Genomic DNA, 19434 nt, shown 5'->3' on the forward strand with positions numbered 1-19434 from the left:
CTCATCTTGTACAGCAAATAACCACTAGGAAGAGAGTGTGCAATGTGTTAATTATTGGAACTGTCCTACCAATTTGATTTAAAACTGTCTCATTGCTATTTGTTTTTCAATAAAATTATGGAAAAAATAAAAAAAGAAAAGAATGAATTAGGATTAAGCTGATACTACAGAAATACAAAGGATTATCAACAACTACCCTGAACACATTTGTCATAACAAACTGAGTAATGTAAAGAAATGCCAGAGATGAATTTTACAAATGAACCACAACTGAATTAGCAAGAAATATAAAATCTGAATAGAACAATAAAAGGGAATTGAATCAATAATCAGAAGTTTCTGGCCATAGAAAAATCCAAGGCCTCATGGTGTCACTAATTCATTTTACAGGACTAGTATTACCCTGACAGAAAAAGCCAAAGAACATAATGAGAAAAGAAAGTTACAGGCCAATATCTATGATGACCAGAGGCAAAAATCCTTCACAAAATATTAGCAAACCAAATTCAAAAGCACATCAGAACGACCATGTGCCATGAGCACAGGAGACTTATCACTGTGACCAAAAGGTGACTCGACACATGGAAATCAGTCAATGTGAAATACCATATTAGCATGACAAAGAACAAAAACCATGGTTCATCTCAATAGATGCAGAGACAGTGTTCTGACAAAATTCAGCATCTCTTAATGATAAAGACTCTCAAAAACTAGTACAGAGATAGTACCTCAACACAACACAGGCCCTATGTGACGAGCCCACAGATCACACCATACTGAATAGTGAAAAGATTAAAAGTTTTCTCTCAAAATTTGGGAATACATCAGAATGTTCATTCTTGCCACATCTGTTCAAAAAGAGTACTACTTGGAATAATTACATAAAAAGTGGGTCATCCAGCAATGAAGGGAGGAGGGGAAGTTGTTTGCTAGTGACATGATCTTTTATACAGAAAGTCCTGAAGATGCCACCAAAAAATTGGCAGATCTGATAAAACAAAATAAAGCTGTGGGTCACAAAGTCCACATATATAAAAATCAGTAGCATTTTAATACACCAACAACAAACTATTTAAAAAAGAAATTAACAATCTCATTTACAATAACATCAAATAGAACAAAATAAAATCCTCAGGAGTAAACTCAACCAAGGAAGTAAAACTTCTGTACATTGAAAACTATAAAACACTAATTAAAGAAAGTAAAGACACAGATGGAAAGACAGCCTGTGTTCAAGCACTAGAAAATTAATATTGTTAAAACTACCAAAATAATCTATAGACTCAATGTAATTCCTATCGAAATTTCAATATCAGTTTTCAGAGAAATAGGAAAAACTTCTGAAATTTCTAAGGAACCACAAAATACCTCAAATAATTAAAGCAAAAAGAAAAGCCCAAAGCTACTGTAATTAAAAAGAGCATGGAGGGATAAAACAGACATAATGAACAATGAAATGGGACACAACTCCTCCTAGAATAAAACCAAGAATTCATGGTCTCTCAATTTTCCCAACAGGTGCTCCAGTATACAATGGGGACAGATAGTCTGCCAAATAAATTGTGGTGGGAAACTGGATATCTACATGCAGCAGAATTTAGCTGGACCCTAACCTCATATCATATACAAAAAATCAACTCAAAATGGATAAAAGATGTAAAACACAGGCAACAAAAGCAAAAATAGCCAAATGGGGCTGTATCAAACTAAATACTTCTGTACAGCAAAAAACCACATAAAGACACATCTAGAGAACGGGAAAAATTTGAAACCATGCATTTGGATAAGGGGCTAATCTCTAAAATACATAAGGAACTCAAATACTCAATAGCATGAAAACTATCTTATTTTTAAGAGGGCAAAGAATCTGAACAAAAGAGGTTTAACATATTTTTTAAATGTTCAATATTTCTAATCATCAAGAAAATGCAAAAAAATCTTATAATGAGGTATTACCTCATATCTGTTAGAAAGGCTGTTATCAGAAAGACAAAAGATAATAACTGCTGCTGTGGACATGGACGAGAACCCTTGTGCATTGTTGGTGGGGGTGTGGTTAGTATACATATCATGGAGTATAGAATTTCCTAAAAAACATGAAAATACAATTATCCTATGAGCCAGCAATTGAATTTCTGGATATATATCCACAAGCACTGAATTGTATATATCAGTGTGGATATCAGAAATTATATTTATCAGTAAGTCAGAAGTACCTGTATTTCCATATTCATTTCAGTAGTATTTATAGCAGCCAATATATGAAAACTAATGGATAAAGAAAATGTGGTATATATTCACAATGAAAGACTACATAGCCTCAAGAAGGGAAGTGTTCCTTGTGATAATATGGACAAAAACTGGAGGTCATTGTGCTAACTGAAATAATCCAGACATAAAAGAAAATTACTGTGTATTCTAACTTACATGTAGACTCTAAAAAGTCAACCTTTAAAAGTAGCAAGGTGGTTGGTTACCCAAAAAGCTGGACTAAGTGAATCAGAGAAAAAGGGAAGAATGAGAAAAGGAAATACGTTCAAAGGGTTCAAAGGCTCAAATCAGAGTACTAAGTTTTAGTGATTGATAGCAGTACATAGCAACCACAGTTCATAATGTATGTAATATAATGTATGGTAATAATGTATACTATATGAGATTTTAAAACATTCTCATCTCCCAAAAATGGTAAAACAAGGAAGTGATAGATGCTAATTAATTTGATCAAGATCAAAACATTGTCTTTTTTCTTTTCTTTTTCTAAAAATGTATTTAGTACAGGGTCTACTGGGTCTCACTACACAGATCGGACTCACAGTGATCCTCCTGTTTTCAGCCTCCCAAGCGCTGGGATCACAGGTGTGTGCCACCACGCCCAGTCTCAATTGCCTTCTCAGCACACCCTGGGGGTGGGAGATCGAACTCCCATCCCTGCATCTGCCTAAGGAGGCACTTTAATCCACTGAACTATCTGGCCTGCCCTCAGATCAAAACATTGTATTGTGCTCTTTTCTAACAAATAAATGACCTTGTAATAGTGAGTTGAGAAAATGAATGTAATGTTCTATTAATTGAAAAAAATTGAAATTAAATAGCATATGGTCAGCTATTTAAAAACATACAATTTGGAGGAATGTCAATATTTAAACAGTTGTTGCCAATGAATAATGAGATGGTGGGTAATAATTTTTTCCTTGCTTTTACTGTTTACCAACTTCTATATTTGCTAATGAATTATTTTGCCAAACTCAAGGAAAAGAGCTTGTGATGCATTCAAGAATAAGTGTAACAGCAGACAAAATTGACAGTATTTTCTTCAAGCCACAAATTAGGTGTGGTGCTGGTGCTCTAACATAAGGGAACATGGTGAACTATTTCTTCTCTGTTTCTATCATACCTGAACATTAACTTTAAACAGTGAAAATTTCATACTAGGTTTTGTGCCCAAAATTTCATTTAATCCCTCTTATATTAACTAATTTTTGTACTTGGCTGATGAATTCCTTGTTCCTCTGTGTGTGTGTGTATTTTACTTGCATTGCAGGTTCTATTCTTAATTTGTTTCTTGTTGCCATCCCAATTGTGACAGAATAAAGGGACAAAGAAATACATTTGCCAAATAGTTATTAAATGATTCATTGCTAACAAAATGTTTTCAAGCTAATGGGATTGAAATAAGCAAAATTCAGTATTTACTGGGCATGAATACCTCAACATTAAGTTCAAAGTGGATATAATCTAGCCAAGAAGACACACGTAAACAAATGCTATACACTGTGGCACAGCAGCCCGTGAAGGAGGAAAACAATTCAGTGGTAGCTGGAGTAGCTTGGTGGAGATGACACCTGAGCTGAGGTAAGATAATGATTTTCTTTCTTTTTCCTACCTTCATGCATATTTATATTAAGAATAAGTAAAGGACAATCCCAGGTTTCATCAGGATCCTATCATAAGTAATTTCCACTTAGAAGAAGTTTCTTTCTCATAATGGAGTCTTCAGCATCTAGCACAGTGCCTGAAATTCACACAGGCTCAAAAATAATTATTACTGTTCAATGCATGTTAGTAGAATTTGTTTTTCTACTTACAAATTTCATCTTTTAAGTTTTCACCTGTTTGTAGCACACATTCCAAATTTCAGAAATTTTTATAAAAACAATTTATTGCATGTATTCTATTGCCTGTAAATATTAATGAAGATAGATCAAAAGGGCAAGGACCTAGTGTGTTTCATTGCTAGCAGTTCTGCATGGTTGGTTAATGTCATGGACTGAATGCTAATATCCCCCAAATACCTATATTGACTTCTTAACCCCAATGTGATGGTTCTGGCATTTGGAAGGCAATTCAGGTTAGGTGATTCCTGAGGCCAATGTCATCTTGATGGGATTAGAGTCCTTTTAAGAACAGAAACATCGGAGTACCTGCTATCTCCTTTCTAGCGCACACCACGAAGAGATCATGTGAGTACAGTGAGACAGTAGCTGCCCATAATCTCAGGAAAGAGGCTACAAAATAAAATCTACTTACTAGTAACTGAATTTTCAATATTCCAGAGCTCTATAATTATGAGAAATAAATTTCTGTCATTTAAGTTGCCCAGCCTATGGTATGTCATTATGGCAATTCTAGCAGACCAATACCTGCATACCAAGAAGTGGGTGATGGCATTTAAGGATCTCTGGTAATGACGCCAGAGGTACAGGTCATTTGGGATTTAATACAAAGCATCAGATAGTAAAGCAGCTCTGATTAAATTAATAAGTTATGTAAACATTGTCATTTGAAATTTTAAAAATGCAATCATTCGTAATAACGTTACAATAAAAATCACAAGCCATGGGAGTTAAGGGTTCTTTTCCATTAAAAGAAACAATCCCACCAGAGAACCACCAGTTGGCCTAACTTACTTTGTTTTTGCTTCCTTTAGTAAAGAAGGGTCATCAGTGGCCAAATACACTCTTCTTTTATCCACCTGCATTCTGCGTGCGAGAAGCTGGAAGTGCTCTTCGACGTGCACCATGTACTCCTCGATGGGGTGGAAGGCTGCCTCCGTGCCCACTTTGTCTGTGCGCCTGACGTGGACTCTGGGGAGAGAGTCAGACTCTGCTGATAATGCACTCACCAGCCTGCTGTTTCCCAGGGACTCTGCTAAGGCTCTAGTCATGCTGGCATTTTAGGCAATTTGAACCAATTTTCCTTTTCTTTTTCTTTTTATAAAATAAAACAAATATTCTAAACTGTCATGTATATTTTAATATATTTTCATGTTAATACAAAGGGAATAAGATAACAAGGAAAGCTTTTGAAGAATGATTTTTTTAAAAAATTTTTTTCTGTGTTTTCTCCAGCCCTGGGGATTGAACCCAGAGCCTTGGGCTTCCTAGATAGACAGTCTACCACTGAGACACACCCCAGCCCCAATGATTTCTTGTAGAGCAAGTAATTGGTATACCTGGAATAAATGGGAGATTTCAGAAGTACACTTTGTAACAGAAGGCAAAATACCCATTGGTGATCCAACAAGAAAACAAATTTAAATTTTTTGGATTTTAAGATCAAAATGATTCCATGACTCACAATTACAGAACAGTAAACTTACTATCTGTAACGCTCTGATGCCAAGATTTTGTTTCTTTATTTTATCTCGTAGTGTTACTAGAACTACTAGCTTTCAGAATTTAAAATTGTCTAGGAAAAACACAGATCCATGTGGACCATTTTTTCTTTTTTTTTAACTTGCTAGGTGTGATGGTATGTGCAATTCCAGCACCCAGGAGGCTGAGGCAGGAGGCCTCCAGGAATTCAAGTCCAGCCCAGACTACATTGTGAGTCCAGGGCCAGCCTGAAACTACATAGTGAGACCCTGCTTCAAAAAAACCAAACCAAACAAACAAACAAAAATTTTAAATCCTTTTACTAGCCATTTTAGTCCCATTGCTATAAATAATTTTCTTTCTGTTTTATTTTATTTATTTTTGAGGCCAGTTTAGCTCACCATGGGGGCATGAGTGGCATGGCATGTGGAGCTGGGGATTGAACTGCAGTCCCTGCACCTGCCTAGGCAGGTACTTTAGACCGCTGAGCTATCTCGCTGGCCCTTCTTTCTGTTTTTTACTGTCAATACTAGCACATACAAATCTGATGTCCTGTTTAAAAAACTCTAAAATCAAAGTTTGGTACACAGATTTACACTGTTCTACACTGAGTAAGACACAGACTTCTAGAACATGCGCTCCTCATCTTAGTGTTTCCAAAGTTATTTTAATGGAAATAATAATAACAACAACTATAGTTTTTCACATTTTTTTTTCTTTGTGTGGTACTGAGAATTGAACTGAGGACCTTGTGCTTACCAGGCAGGTGCTTAAGTCGCTGAGCTATATTCCCACTCCTTACATTTTTTTTCTTTTTTCTTTTCTTACGAATTTAGTACAGGGTCTACAGGGTCTTACTACACAGATCGGACTCGTAGTGATCCTCCTGTTTTCAGCCCCCCAAGCACTAGGATTATAGGTGTGCTACCACGCCCAGTCTCAAATGCTGTCTCAACACACCCTGGGGACAGGGCTGGCACAGCATGCTGGGGATCAAACCCCAGTTGCTGTGTCTGCCGAGCTATCTGGCCAGCCCTAGTTTTTTACATTTTGAACATTCTTTAAATCTGTTCTACTCCTCTTTCTAAACCACTACTTGTGGAGACAAAGGAAAATGGCATACTTTTTTAATGCTAGACTAAGGCAAAGGTCAGCTTTATGTTAGGAATCTGGAGAGAAGGTTTAATTTTTCTGGGTTACTATGCTATCTTCATGACTATTCTTGCCTTTGGATTCCAGACTACAGCCCCAGGAAAATCTATTTTGTCATCTTTTCCTCACCACATTCTTCTTACTGTTCTTGGCAATTAGAATTGTTCCATATGCTCTATAGAGATGAAGTGGGGCAGAAGGTATGATTTTACTGAACTTCAGTGAGAAGTTTCATGAGCTAAAATATTAAATATTCTGATTTCACCATGTACATACTTTTTTGGGGCTCTAACATTAATGGGGAATGGTAACTTCTTTCTGTATAAAAATTATGACATGACATGTACAGTGAGAAACAAACATTAGAAACAAAGGAGACAAGTAAAGGAGGAGCCAAAGGAGGGAAGCATTTATACAGCAGCAAAATACAATTAAGCATTTTTTTTCTGCTGTGTTAAGTGAACAAAGGAAAAATAATCATCCTCAAGTGAACTCTGTTATTTGGGACTACAAACATTCAACTATATACTGTGACGCTCACTGTGCTGGGTTAAGCTATAGAGTCCTGTTGCCGCATGCCACTGTTTGAGGGGAAAGAAATCAGATTCTTACCCAATAACTGGATGCTTGAAGCCAAGCTTCTTGGTAGCCTCTTCTATTTCCTTTTCCAGCCAAGGTTGTGGGCGGATCAAGTATTTGACAAACTGAGACACCCACCACACTGCGGGATCACCGTGGACTCGTAGGAGTCGGTCTGCGAGATCTTCGGGCACAGCCAAGGGCAAATACGGAGGACGGGGATGAAGACTGTCCACAATGGGGAGCTCGACCACTTGGACATTTTTGTCCTTCACTTCACCTGACAGAAATCAAAGCGCACCATCACACACTGTATTTCTCTACCATGTAACAAGAACTCACTCTGGGTACATGCTCTCTCAAGGCAACTCTAAAGAAGCATTATAGTTTTTACCTTACGGGGAATTCAATAACTTGCTAAGTACTGGAACAAAAATGACAGTTAAGTTGCAGGGTGGTATGCCTTTGCTAAACATTTCTGTCATCCCATCACATTATCACCTTAGAGCCCAAGTTATGGATGACATCCAGAAAGCAAAGTATCTAACCAGAGAATAGCTATACTGCCAGTAGACACATATAGTACCAAAATTCTCTTTTTGCTATTATGATTATTGTGGAATTAGAAAATAAAGCATCTCAAAACTTCCAGCTTGTCATTATAGCAAATGGCTCTTGCTTTATTTCCATGACAGAACAGAATGACTCTGGAAATACCTAAAGATTATAAGCCACATTTGTATCTTTTGAAAAAAAATAGATAATTTAAAATTATTTTTCTTAGATAAAAATAAACCTACTATAGTTTTAACTATGATAATGTGTTGTTTACCTGAATATTAGAAGTTCAACAGAGATTCAGTATGAATTTTTATACATAATTATTTTCAGATAGTTATTTGAGTACACCATGTTATTGATATTCTATAAAATTTATAATGTAATCATAAGAATATTTCACAATGTAATAGAGCTTACACATTAAAGATCACATGACAATAACTAAGAGACACAAAATATTGACAGATGTTATTGAAGTGAATTTTCAATAACAGAAAATATTAGCCAGAACATGCAAAAATCACTCTTTGTGCATAAAAATTACGATCATAATCACTGGATCACTGAAGAAAAAATATGCTTGTAGAGAATAAACCTAGAATATGTTTAAAATACATTTACCAGTATGAAATATAGTTTCTGTTATTCTACTTATATAAGCAAAATGTTAAAGTACATAACCTGGGAATGTAGTCAAAAAAAGTACACTGCATGGTTTTCAGCTTAATAGAACTAAGAATTAAAATCCCACGGTTAACAGTCTTTCTTCTAATGTGTAAATCTTTCATGATTCTAAAAACAAAAATCCTTCAAACATGACACCTGTTGCATGAATAAATGGTAATAAAAATTACTATCAGTATTGCAGTTCTGTTAGGGCCGGTTAAAAAAGAATTGGGCCCCTTTATCAGATGAAAGAAACTGTAATTAAGAGTGTGAGGTAAAAGAGTGAATGCCTTTTAATTTAAGCTGTAACAGTCCCCTCTAAGGAAAGGGTGCTTTTCTTTATGTCAGCAGATCAGAGAAGTACACGAGAGAAACAGAAAGAATAAAAGAATAAGGGGAAAGCTAGTTCTTATCATAAAAATTACAGAAAGGAAGCTCCTTGCATCTTAAATGTAACCCTAAATCCTATTTTCCCTAAGTAAAAGCAAAGCTAGTAAAGACATTTTCCTTCTGTGATTTCTTCCCAGCAAGATTATTCTAGGTGTTTAGCTCCAGATTTCACTTCTAGTGAAGTCTTTGCACACAACTGCTTTAAGGCCTCAAGTACCTTAAAACTAGCTCTATTTACAGTTTTAAGAAAGAAATAAAAACTATACTTACACCCTTAAGATACATAGCTCAGTTTATTTTGTTGATAATTTATTCCTTCGTTACTTTGCTCAAGCATCTGTTGAACATATGGTTGTCAGAATATACAGTGATACCAGGCTTCTTGCTCCAAGCAAAAACAGCACAAGGTAAGTTTAAAAACTATACTCAGATCAGACTACTTTTGGGGGTGGGGGAACCCTAACTACACATCACTGACACTTATTCTATCACAAAGATATCAATACTAAATAGTCTAGTAAAATATATTTTTAAAATATATTTATATTTAGCAATGATCATACTGGCATAGAATAAGTATATTGTCCTCAACAATGGTATAATTAAAAGTGAAGGAAAATAAAATGCTTATTTACCTGGTTTACCATGTAACATCTTTTATTCTATTGGGGTACATATTCAAAAGAATTATAATTTGGAAGAAATTCTAGAAATGACAGTCTTGTATAGTGTTTTCTGAATTTTAGTCATCAGTAGCACATTTCTAATTTTTGACTATATATCATTTGGGCTATTAAATATTTTAAAAGATTTACTTTTTAAAATTTAAATGTATCTACTTACAGATATTAACCATAAATGTAAGTCCACTGAAACAAAAACCATGCTATTAAATTCTGTACGGATATTATTGCTAATAGAGGGTTCTGAAGCCAAGTCAGATTTCAGATTTCTGTGAAAAGGGAGATTATTAGTGAGTTTTCAAAATTTAATATTATGTGATTTTGTGCTTTGGATTTATGGCATGAAGCTTGCTAATCATTCCCATCCTGTTCTAAGTAGAGTTTGTTAACCAAAGCCCACTACATAATTTCAAAATGCATTTAAAACTATTGTAATCAAAACAGTATGGTTCTGGGATTAAAAACAGACATACCAATGGAACAATGAACAGGATAGAAAACTTCAAAATAAATCGAAGTATTTATGGTCAATTGACTTTTGACAATGGTTCCAAAAATATAAAATAGGTGTCTCTGGTAAATGATGCTGGGAAAAATATACAACCACATGTAGGAAAACGAAGGATTCTTCTCTCATACCATATAAAAAAAAATCAATTCAAAATGGATACCAGACATAAATGTCAGATCAGACACACACACACACACACACACACACACACACACACACACACGAGGGAAAAACCTCTATGACCTTGCTCTGGGCAACTTTTTTTTTTTGTAGAATTTTAAAACACAGGCAACAAAAGCAAATTAGACATAAGGCACTGCATCGAACTAAAATACTTCTGTACATAAAAGGAAACAGCACAAGGAGATAATCCATAGATTAGGAAAAATATACACAAACCATATAACTGGATAAAGGTGAGGAGCTCAAACACTCAATAGCAGGAAAACAAGCTATTTTAAAACTGGGCAAAAAGGGCCAGCCAGATAGCTCAGAGGACTAAAGCACCTGCTTTGGCAGAACAGAGTGGCCAGGGCTCAATCCCCGGCCTGCTGTGCTGGCCCTACTGGTAGGGCTTCCTGAGAGGGCGACTGAGACTGGGTATGATGGTGTGCTCCTGTAATCCCAGTGCTTGAGAGGCTGAAAACAGGAGGATCACTACGAGTCCAATTTACATAGTCAGACCCTGTACACCCTGTAGACTCTGCCCTAAATTCATTTATTAAAAATGGGCAAAAGATTTGAACAGATATTTCTTAAAAGAAGAGCCTTGAATGGCCAACAAAAGCATTTAAAAATAGTATCTCTAAACATTAGGAAAAACAAATTAAATCATAATAAGATGCCAGTTCATGCCTGTTAGAATAGCTACTATAAAAAAGACAAAGGATAATAAGTGGTGAAGATGTAGAGAAAATGGAACCACAATTGTGGTATATAAATTGTGCACTGTTGGTAGCATATAAATTTTGAAACCTATGTATTTTCAACAAGCAAAGGCATTTAAGTATGACCCCCTGATCAACCAGGAGAGCCATTCTGTCAAAACTTTGGTACTTGTAAGGGTTGATACTTTGTGTCAACTTGAGAAGTTTAAGTGATTCAGCAGGGATCCAAGGTCCTTTGTAAACGTCTGTAAACAGTGTATGCAAGAGGAGGGCTTGGAGACTGAGTGAGTGCTGTACCCGCCCTGAGTGGGGCAGAGTAGCCTGCTTACAACGTAAGGGAGGAAAGGAGCCCTGCTCTCCCTCAAACGCTTTTGCTCTTGCTGGTTTTGCTATCTTCTCTGCCTTAAACTGTTGCCCCTGTGCCATGTCACCTTGCCTTGGTGCCAGCCAAGTATAGACTGAAACCTCCACAGACTATAAGCTAAACAAACCTTTCCTTCCTTAACTTGGGTGTCAGGCATTATACCCCAGAAACGAGGGAAAAGAAACCAAGACAAAATTTGGTACCAGGAATGGGGCCATTGCTATGACTATACCTAACCATGTGGTTCAAGAGCCTTTGGGAATGGCTTGGGGGAAGTTTAAAAGAGATGCTGGCAGAAAAAGTGGAGCAGGAATGTCTTAAGACTGTTTTGTATGGGAGATTCTGATCAGAGCTCAGAAGACCAGAAAGCCAGTAAAGACCCAACTCAAGATATTTCTGATAAGGACTGAACTGATTGGTGGACTCTAGACAATATGTGTTTTAGGCTGGCAAAAATGTTGTATGCATTTTGTTCATGTCCAGAGTCTTTGCCTGAGACTGAGATTAAGGTTGGTAGACTAAATTGGCAGAAGCAATTTCAAGGCAGTTGAATGTGAAGGCAGTGGTATGGCTATTATTGGGGGCTTTTGGCCAGATTTATGTTGAAAATCAAGAGAAAAGAACCCAGCAAGATGATTTAAAATGTTGGGCATTTGGCCAAAAAGGAAATTCCAGTAAAGCTATGGATTACAAAGACAAAACTGAGGAGATCGCGATTGCTGAGAAGAAACAGAATATAAAAGACGGCCTAAGGGCATCAACAAGAAGCAGCAAGTCTCCACCCTTTGCAGACTGAAAACTGCAAAAGTAAAAGGTTTCTACTTTGAGGAAAAAGCCACAGAGTACCATGTTTCAGAATGGTGGCAGCACAGTCAATTTGTTCCTCAGAACTGGATTCACAGTGCCCAGTGATCCAGGCACTAGATTGCTACAGCTAAGAAAGAGAAAAGCCAGGCTATTGTGCCCACTGGCAGCAGACCTCAGCATGATGCACATAGTGCTGGGTTTGGGTGCATACAGAATGCAAGAGTTATTATGTAGTTCAGGCTTCCACCTCAATTTCAGAAGGCCTGAGAGGCCAGGTAGCATGTCCCTGAGAGGGCAGTGTATGAAGCTGTGAAAATCCAAAGGTGCAATGAAAGCTCCAAAAATTCGGATAAGCCAGAAATATGGATTGTCTATGGAAAGCTGCAAGGAGGGAGCAAAGTGGGCCTAAGAGAAAAGATGTGCGAGCTACAACCACTGGAAGTGCCATAGGGATGGAGTCATTCAAACCCTTTGGCACTCATCATTTACCACAGATTGCCTCAGAGGCTGGACATAAAACAACAGGAATTAACGTTTGCCCTGCAGGATTTTGGGCTTGTTTTCACCCCATTTCTTGGTATCCCATTTATAACTTTTTGAGTAAAAATGTTTACTTTGTGCCAGTAACTGTTGGAAGTGACTAACTTCAGTTGCACAGGAGCTTGCAACTAAGAGTTTCCTTACATCTCAGAGAGGCTCGGGACTCGGACTTTTCAGCAGTGCTGAAACTGTTAGGACTCTGGGAACTTTTGCAGACGAATTAAATGCCTTTTGCATAAATGGATGTGTCTAAGTCTTTGAAGGACAAAAGACAGAATGCTCTGGTTCAAATGTAATATAATGTTGATAAACCTAATACTAGTTCTTAAGGATTGTTAAACTTGAGTTATAACATTCAAGTTGTAAAATGTTAAAAAATAAACATGCCTCTATATCTGAAAACCAGTTTAAAGAAATACATCTGGTTGCCAAATTGACAAGGGGTGGACTGTGAGGGTTAATACATTGTATCAACTTGAGAAGTTTACAACTCAGCAGGGAGTCAGGATCCTTACCTTGTAAACATCTTCAGTCTAGGGAGACAGCTTAGCCAACTAAGTGCCTGCTTAGGCAAGTCCAGGGCCTGGGGTTTGATCCCCTGGCACCACATGCTGCACCAGTCCTGCTCCCAGGCACTTTGAGCTGGCCACCAGTGTTGGAGAGACTGAAAACAGGAAGATCACTATGAGACCAAGCTGCATAGTGAGATCCTGTACCAAATACATAAAAAAAACCCCACCAAAATAACATGTTCAGCCTGTAGAAGAGGGTGGCATGGAGATAATTTGAGTTCTACACCTACCCTGGGATGTGGGGGAGGGGACGGCTAACTTGCTTACACTACAAAGGAAGAAAGAAGGTTTGCTCTAATGGTCACATTTTTATTTTTGTTGGTTTTGCTGTTTTCTTCATCTTAAACTGTTGCCCCTGTCCCATGCCACTTTTTCAGTAAAAACTGAAGCCTGGTGAGTATGGACTGAAATCTCTACAAACTGTGAACTAAATAAACCTTTCCTCCCTTAATTTCAGATGTCAAGTATTTTGTCCCAGCAGTGAGAAAAAGGTAACCAAGACAGTACTCTAAAACAATACAACCAACCTTGCAGGAAGAGATTTTTTTTTTTCAAATGTAGAAAGCATACAAAAGTAAGCACTATTCATTTATAAGGAATTGGTAGCAACTAAGCTGAGCTTTTACAACCAATTGGCCTGACCAGCTAGCTCATCTATAATTGATAATGTTACTATTGTTTTCCGGAGCTATAAGGAGCTATAACATGTTCAAAACCACCTCTGACTACAGTCTGAATGCTTGTGCCCTCTCCGCCTCCAATTAATATGTTGACATCCTACCCTTCAATCCAATACCCTTATAAAAGAGACTCCAGAGAACTTGTTTGTCCTTCTGACATGTGAAAACACAACAAGAAGATAAGAATAGACCCTTCATCAGGCAATAATTCTGCTGGAGTCCTGACAGGGTATCCTGTAACCTCTAGAACTGTGAAAAGTAAATTTTTGTTTATAAGACAACTTCCCTCCCCCACTTATGGTATTTTGTTATAGAGCGGAAATGGACTATTGACTATAACATTCCTCTTGTTAATACTCTTACACTATATGGCATTCTCTTTGCTAGCAGTTCTTAAAACATACAGGCTTGTTAGTTCACAGCCTTCTGCCAGAAGCACAGCCCCCTTGAACAGATTTGCGTAGCTCCAAGCAAACAACTCTGGAGAGTTTCTCTTCTCTGCTAACTAGTTAATAACAGTCTCATCTAGAAGGATTATTTTCCTCTCATGAAACAGAAGACAGACATGCCCTAGAATTGTTCAATTAGAATTATTCATCTTTACTATCACCAGTAGAAAAGATATGTGAAGCTTTTCATCTACTTGAATGAAGGATTCTGGCGTAGAGAAAAATGTTTCAAGAGTGGGAGGACTTAAAATGCCAGTCCATGAGATCCTTCTACACTTACTCTCACCTTTCTTCAGTTGATATCCAACAACTGTTAGTGCTATGACTTCAAAGAAAAGGAAAACTCAAGAGAGAATTCCTGAAGACAGCAGTAACTCATCATGGAGGACCATTCTACATAACTGTTGGGGGAAAATCATTTCATAATTAAACTGTGATCAGGGCTTGTCAGAGGTCCAGTGTCTTGCTATGTGGGCTGGCCTTGGTATGGGGGAACATAATTCCATGTGCCTCTGGTCACTGTTGAGGCCTCAATGGTCCCACAATGCTGTGACACCCCAGGGCAAGGCTCCATCAAGTGAAGACATCCTAGTTCCTTGAGTATCCAGTAGTAACAAAAATAGGCTTTCACCTTAGGGAAAGGACAAACTCCTTCTTAACCTACCATCTCTATGCATGGTTCACATCAACATAAAGATCTCTGATTATTATATATACCCAAAAAAATAGTGGCTAGTTTGGAGTGTCTTTGTCTCTGTCCATCCTGAAGCACTGACCTCCCAGTACCCCTGTCATGCATTACTAAATCTGTTTCTGATTTCATCCTTTCACTATACCCCTCCAGGCAGCTGGGCAATCTTGGCCATGTCCCTGAAACTCATAAAGCTCAGAATGGTCAAGGCAGCTTCTCTTCATGCCAAAGCTCTGGACCTTTCCAAAGTCAGGCTTGGGGGTAGGGAGAGTCCATGCTTCTGGGAAGCCAAGCTGGTTAAGCCCTGTTCCCAGAAGCAGTTGCTACTGACCCTGTAAGTCAAAGGAAGAAATAACTGGCTAAGCTCAACCATGGTACTGGTAGCCACCATGTCCTTGAAGACACAGACCAGCAATGTAACCAACAAGAATGATCCCCAATCCATCAATTCTTGAGTCTTCTTTGGAAACCTAAACACAGCTATGGTGAAGAAATCAGATGTGGAGACCATCTTTTCCAAATATGGCCATGTGGCCAGCTGTTCTGTGCACAAAGGATATGCCTTTGTTCACTACTGTAATAAGCTCCATGCCTGGGCAGCTGTGCTGGCAGAGAATGGACAGGTGCTGGCTGGGTAGACCCTCGACATCAACATGGCTGGAGAACCCAAGCCCAATAGACCCAAAGGACTAAAGAGAGCAGCATTTGCCATATACAGGCTCTTTGACTATTGAGGTTGCCTGCCACCAGTGCCACTGCCCAGGGCAGTTCCTGTGAAATGATCCTATGTCATGGTCCCTTTGGTCTGTCGTGTCACAACAACCATCCCTGTCCAGCTCTTTGCCCATTCCAGAGGCATGACTACTGCCTCAGCCAAGATCAAGTTAAAGAGCAGTGAAAGTCATCAAGACAGAACTGATCCAGATCAAGTCCAACATTGATGCTCTCTTGGGCCACTTGGATCAGATTGCTGAGGAGCAAAAGGCCAACCCAGATGGCAAGAAGAAAGGTGACAACAGCAGTGGCAGTGGCAATGGCAGTGGTGGTGGCAGCAGTCCCAGCATCAGAAAGCCATCCCCACCCCCAGAAGAAACACCTAAGGCAGGCAGGCAGGCACCCAGGAAGAACCTCAGACTCAAGATGATGGTGATGAGGAGGGGCTGATGAAACAGTGAAGAAGAGCTGGAGCTCAGCCAGGACACAGATGCAGACATGGGACCTTGCAGTAATCAGCCAGACAGGAGCACTGGCCACCAGCAGAAGGGCATCACTGTCTAAGACCTTACACCAGGCACCCACCCCCTGAATGCCAACTTGTAGCGGGTACCAAAGGAAAGCTGGCAGCAGGCACTCCTGACCCCTATGCATCCCAGGCTGGTGCCACATCTTCTGCAGGTGGAGTTACCCTTCTGCCATGCACCCTCTGCACTGTCCAGGCCAAAGAGCAGAGCACAGGGGGTTCCTCACATTCCACCTCCCTTCCCCAGGACATTCCTAGGCTTGGGGTTTTTCTATAGATTTTGAAGGGGGGTGGTAAAGGATGGGGACCTTGACAAAAAAGAGATTGGATCAAAAAAATAAAAAAAGAAGGGCCAAGGTAAAGACATCTGGAATACGGTTAACAAAAATCTCTATTAAGACTTCATTGCCTGAAATTTAAATTGTCCTTGAGGGGACAAGGGGATTATTAGCAACATTTGGTGATTCTAAACTTCTAGACTCCAGCCTCCAAAAGAGGTTTCTTTCACTGTCCACATAGATGGAAAAGGGTTGAGTGAGTTTTCTTTTCTAATTTTTAAAAATTCATTTTAATGAGAAAGAAAGATAAAATAGCAGTGAAACAGTTTCAAAAACAGGTTAGTAGAGGGGCTGGCGAAATAGCTCAGTAGAATAAGCACTTGTCTGGCAAGGGCAAGGGCCTGAGTTCAATCCCCAGTTCCGTCAAAAAAAACAAAACAAAACAAAACAAAAAAAAAAACCCAAAACAAAACAAAAAAAACAGGTTAGTAGGATGGTTACAATAAATTAATGCATTGCATATCGTCTTCATAGTAGTTATTCAGAGGACAAGATACATACATAATATCCTGTCTAAGCTATATTAGTACAAACTTTACTCTCAATGAACTAAGGGAAAGTAGCTATTTATCCTAATTCTCGTGTGTGTGTGTGTGTGTGTGTGTGTGTGTGTGTGTGTCCATCCGCCCATCAGTCCGTCCGTCCGTCCATCTATTTTTTTCCCCACAAAAAATCAGTCCTTTATTTACAATTTTGTGAAGTTAGTGAAGCATGACACTAGGTTGCCTAGCAACTGATAGCTAATCTTAACCAGAGAGGGTTCATCCTAGGAGTGAGGTAGCTTGTTTGCTTTAGGCACTCGGCCAAGTCCCATCTACACATATTTTATCGATTTCCTAGCTTCATGGCTACCAATGTATCCCCTTTTCCCCTTTTGTTTTGTTAGAGATGGGTGTTCCACTACAGTTAGAGAAGCAGTATTTGTAGAAGTCTTTAAAGGACCTTTTCATACTTGAAGCCAGTCCAAAGACTGTAGGTACTTGAATTCAGAAAAATAACCCAATATAGACCAATAGTCCATGATAGTAGTGGACTATCAGCAGAACTGGAGGTTGTCTGAAGTTGTTGACTTAAGCCTTTTATAGCTCAGCATATTAATATGGCATTACTTTTTATACCTTGTGGTTATACTTTTCTACTAGATGGTTAAGACCAAGTTAAAGCAAGACCTACATAAGTAAAAATGTAACTTTTGTATTTAACAAGGTCCATCAAATCCCCTCAGTATTTACCCTGAAACCATGTACATCACTTTGTAGATCTTTTGTCAGTGTCAAACATCTGGATGATTCATGGCCATTGCTTGACCAATTTCCTGGGAGTGAGTTCTATATTCTTTTTTTGATTTGCTTTGATGGTTGCAGTTGCTACCCACCTGTCACACTCAATAGTCATTTTAAGGACAGCAGAAACTGCGGAGACTTAAGGGCCTTTAGGAGTCTACGACTGGCACATACATCAACCGTAATATTCTGAGGCAAATGCCTACTGATGCAGTGTGTTATTGATAGCACATGGCGTTTAAAAGTATGGACTTTGGAATCACAAAAACTAATGTTGAAATTCTTTATCAAGTAATAGTCATGTAACCTTGAATAAGTTACATTTAATTTCACCCCAGTTTCTTCAACTGAAATGATATTAGTAATAGCACTCTACTCTGTAACATTGGATTATTAACAGTAACTTATTGAGTTATTTTAAATGAAATGTTGTACAAAGAAAGCTGAGCACAAAATTAATAAACAAGAAATAAATTAATAAAAACAAAAAGAATCAAATTAAAAAAAGAAAGCTGAGCATAGTATTTGACAAAGAATAATTATGAAAAAATGTTATTTCTTTATATTGGGGGGAGATAAGCTGAACAATTCTCATGAGCTAGCTACAGTTTGATCTAGGAAGAGATTATTTGCCAAGATATACTCCAAAACTTATGACAGTTCCATTTCAGTGAATATGTACTCTCAAAGTATAACTTATTTATGCTATTCAGCATAGGAAAAAAAAAGAGAATTACGTTTTGCAAATACATTGACAAAGTAAAAACTTCTGACTATTTGAAAATTTTAAATTCTGTTGTCACGTTTTCTTTTATTTTCTTAAATTTATTTTATTTTTTCCATAATTTTATTGAGAAATAAATAGCAATAAGACAGGTTCAAACCAAATTGGTAGAACAGTTTCAATAACTAACACATAGCATACATTCTTCCTAGTGGGTCATTGCTGTACAAGATGTAGACATGATATTCTACTTACAATCACTATTAGAACATATCTCTCTACTCATTAAGAGAATGCAACTATATATCTACCCTAACCATTTTGAATACACAGATACACAATGGACATTCACCTGTATCCACTTTTTTTTGGTTAAGTTCCATTATTTGAATATTATAGGTGTGTTAATTCCGCAAAATATTCTAAAAGAGTCCAGTAGTCCATAATAGTATTGGGTCTTCCGCTTCACTGGCAATGTCAGAAATTGTTGACCTGAGTACCCTACAGCTCAACATAACAGCATGGCTATACTTCTTATATTTCGTTTTTATACTTTTCTGCTGGATGGTTAAGACCAAGGTAAAGAAGGACCTATGCAACAAGAATTGTAGCTTTTGGGTCTGAAAAGGTCAGTGAAATCCCCTCAGGACTTATCCTGAGATCCTGCACCTCAGACTGTAGAACCTTTGTCAGTGTCAGCCATGTGGATAAGTCACAGCTATT

The 19434-nt window shown here is 38.0% G+C and overlaps 1 protein-coding gene and 1 pseudogene across 6 annotated transcripts in view; one reads left to right on the forward strand and one right to left on the reverse strand.

The window, feature by feature from the left end:
- The window catches only part of Fut8 (fucosyltransferase 8), a 485432-nt gene that overhangs the window by 47601 nt on the left and 418397 nt on the right, over positions 1–19434 (reverse strand). For 5 of the 6 annotated variants that reach the window (XM_004624778.2, XM_023702814.1, XM_023702817.1 and 2 more), the window contains 2 exons: positions 7359–7605; positions 4908–5084 (listed from right to left, as the gene is read on the reverse strand). In XM_004624778.2, the coding sequence (XP_004624835.1) occupies positions 4908–5084; positions 7359–7605 (424 nt within the window). The remainder of the gene's footprint in view (positions 1–4907; positions 5085–7358; positions 7606–19434) is intronic. The other variant, XM_023702829.1, reaches the window with a different exon arrangement.
- Positions 15516–16404, forward strand: LOC105743477 (annotated as a pseudogene).

Source organism: Octodon degus, unplaced genomic scaffold (assembly GCF_000260255.1).
Source record: "Octodon degus isolate 3935 unplaced genomic scaffold, OctDeg1.0 scaffold00007, whole genome shotgun sequence".
Lineage (NCBI taxonomy): Eukaryota > Metazoa > Chordata > Mammalia > Rodentia > Octodontidae > Octodon > Octodon degus.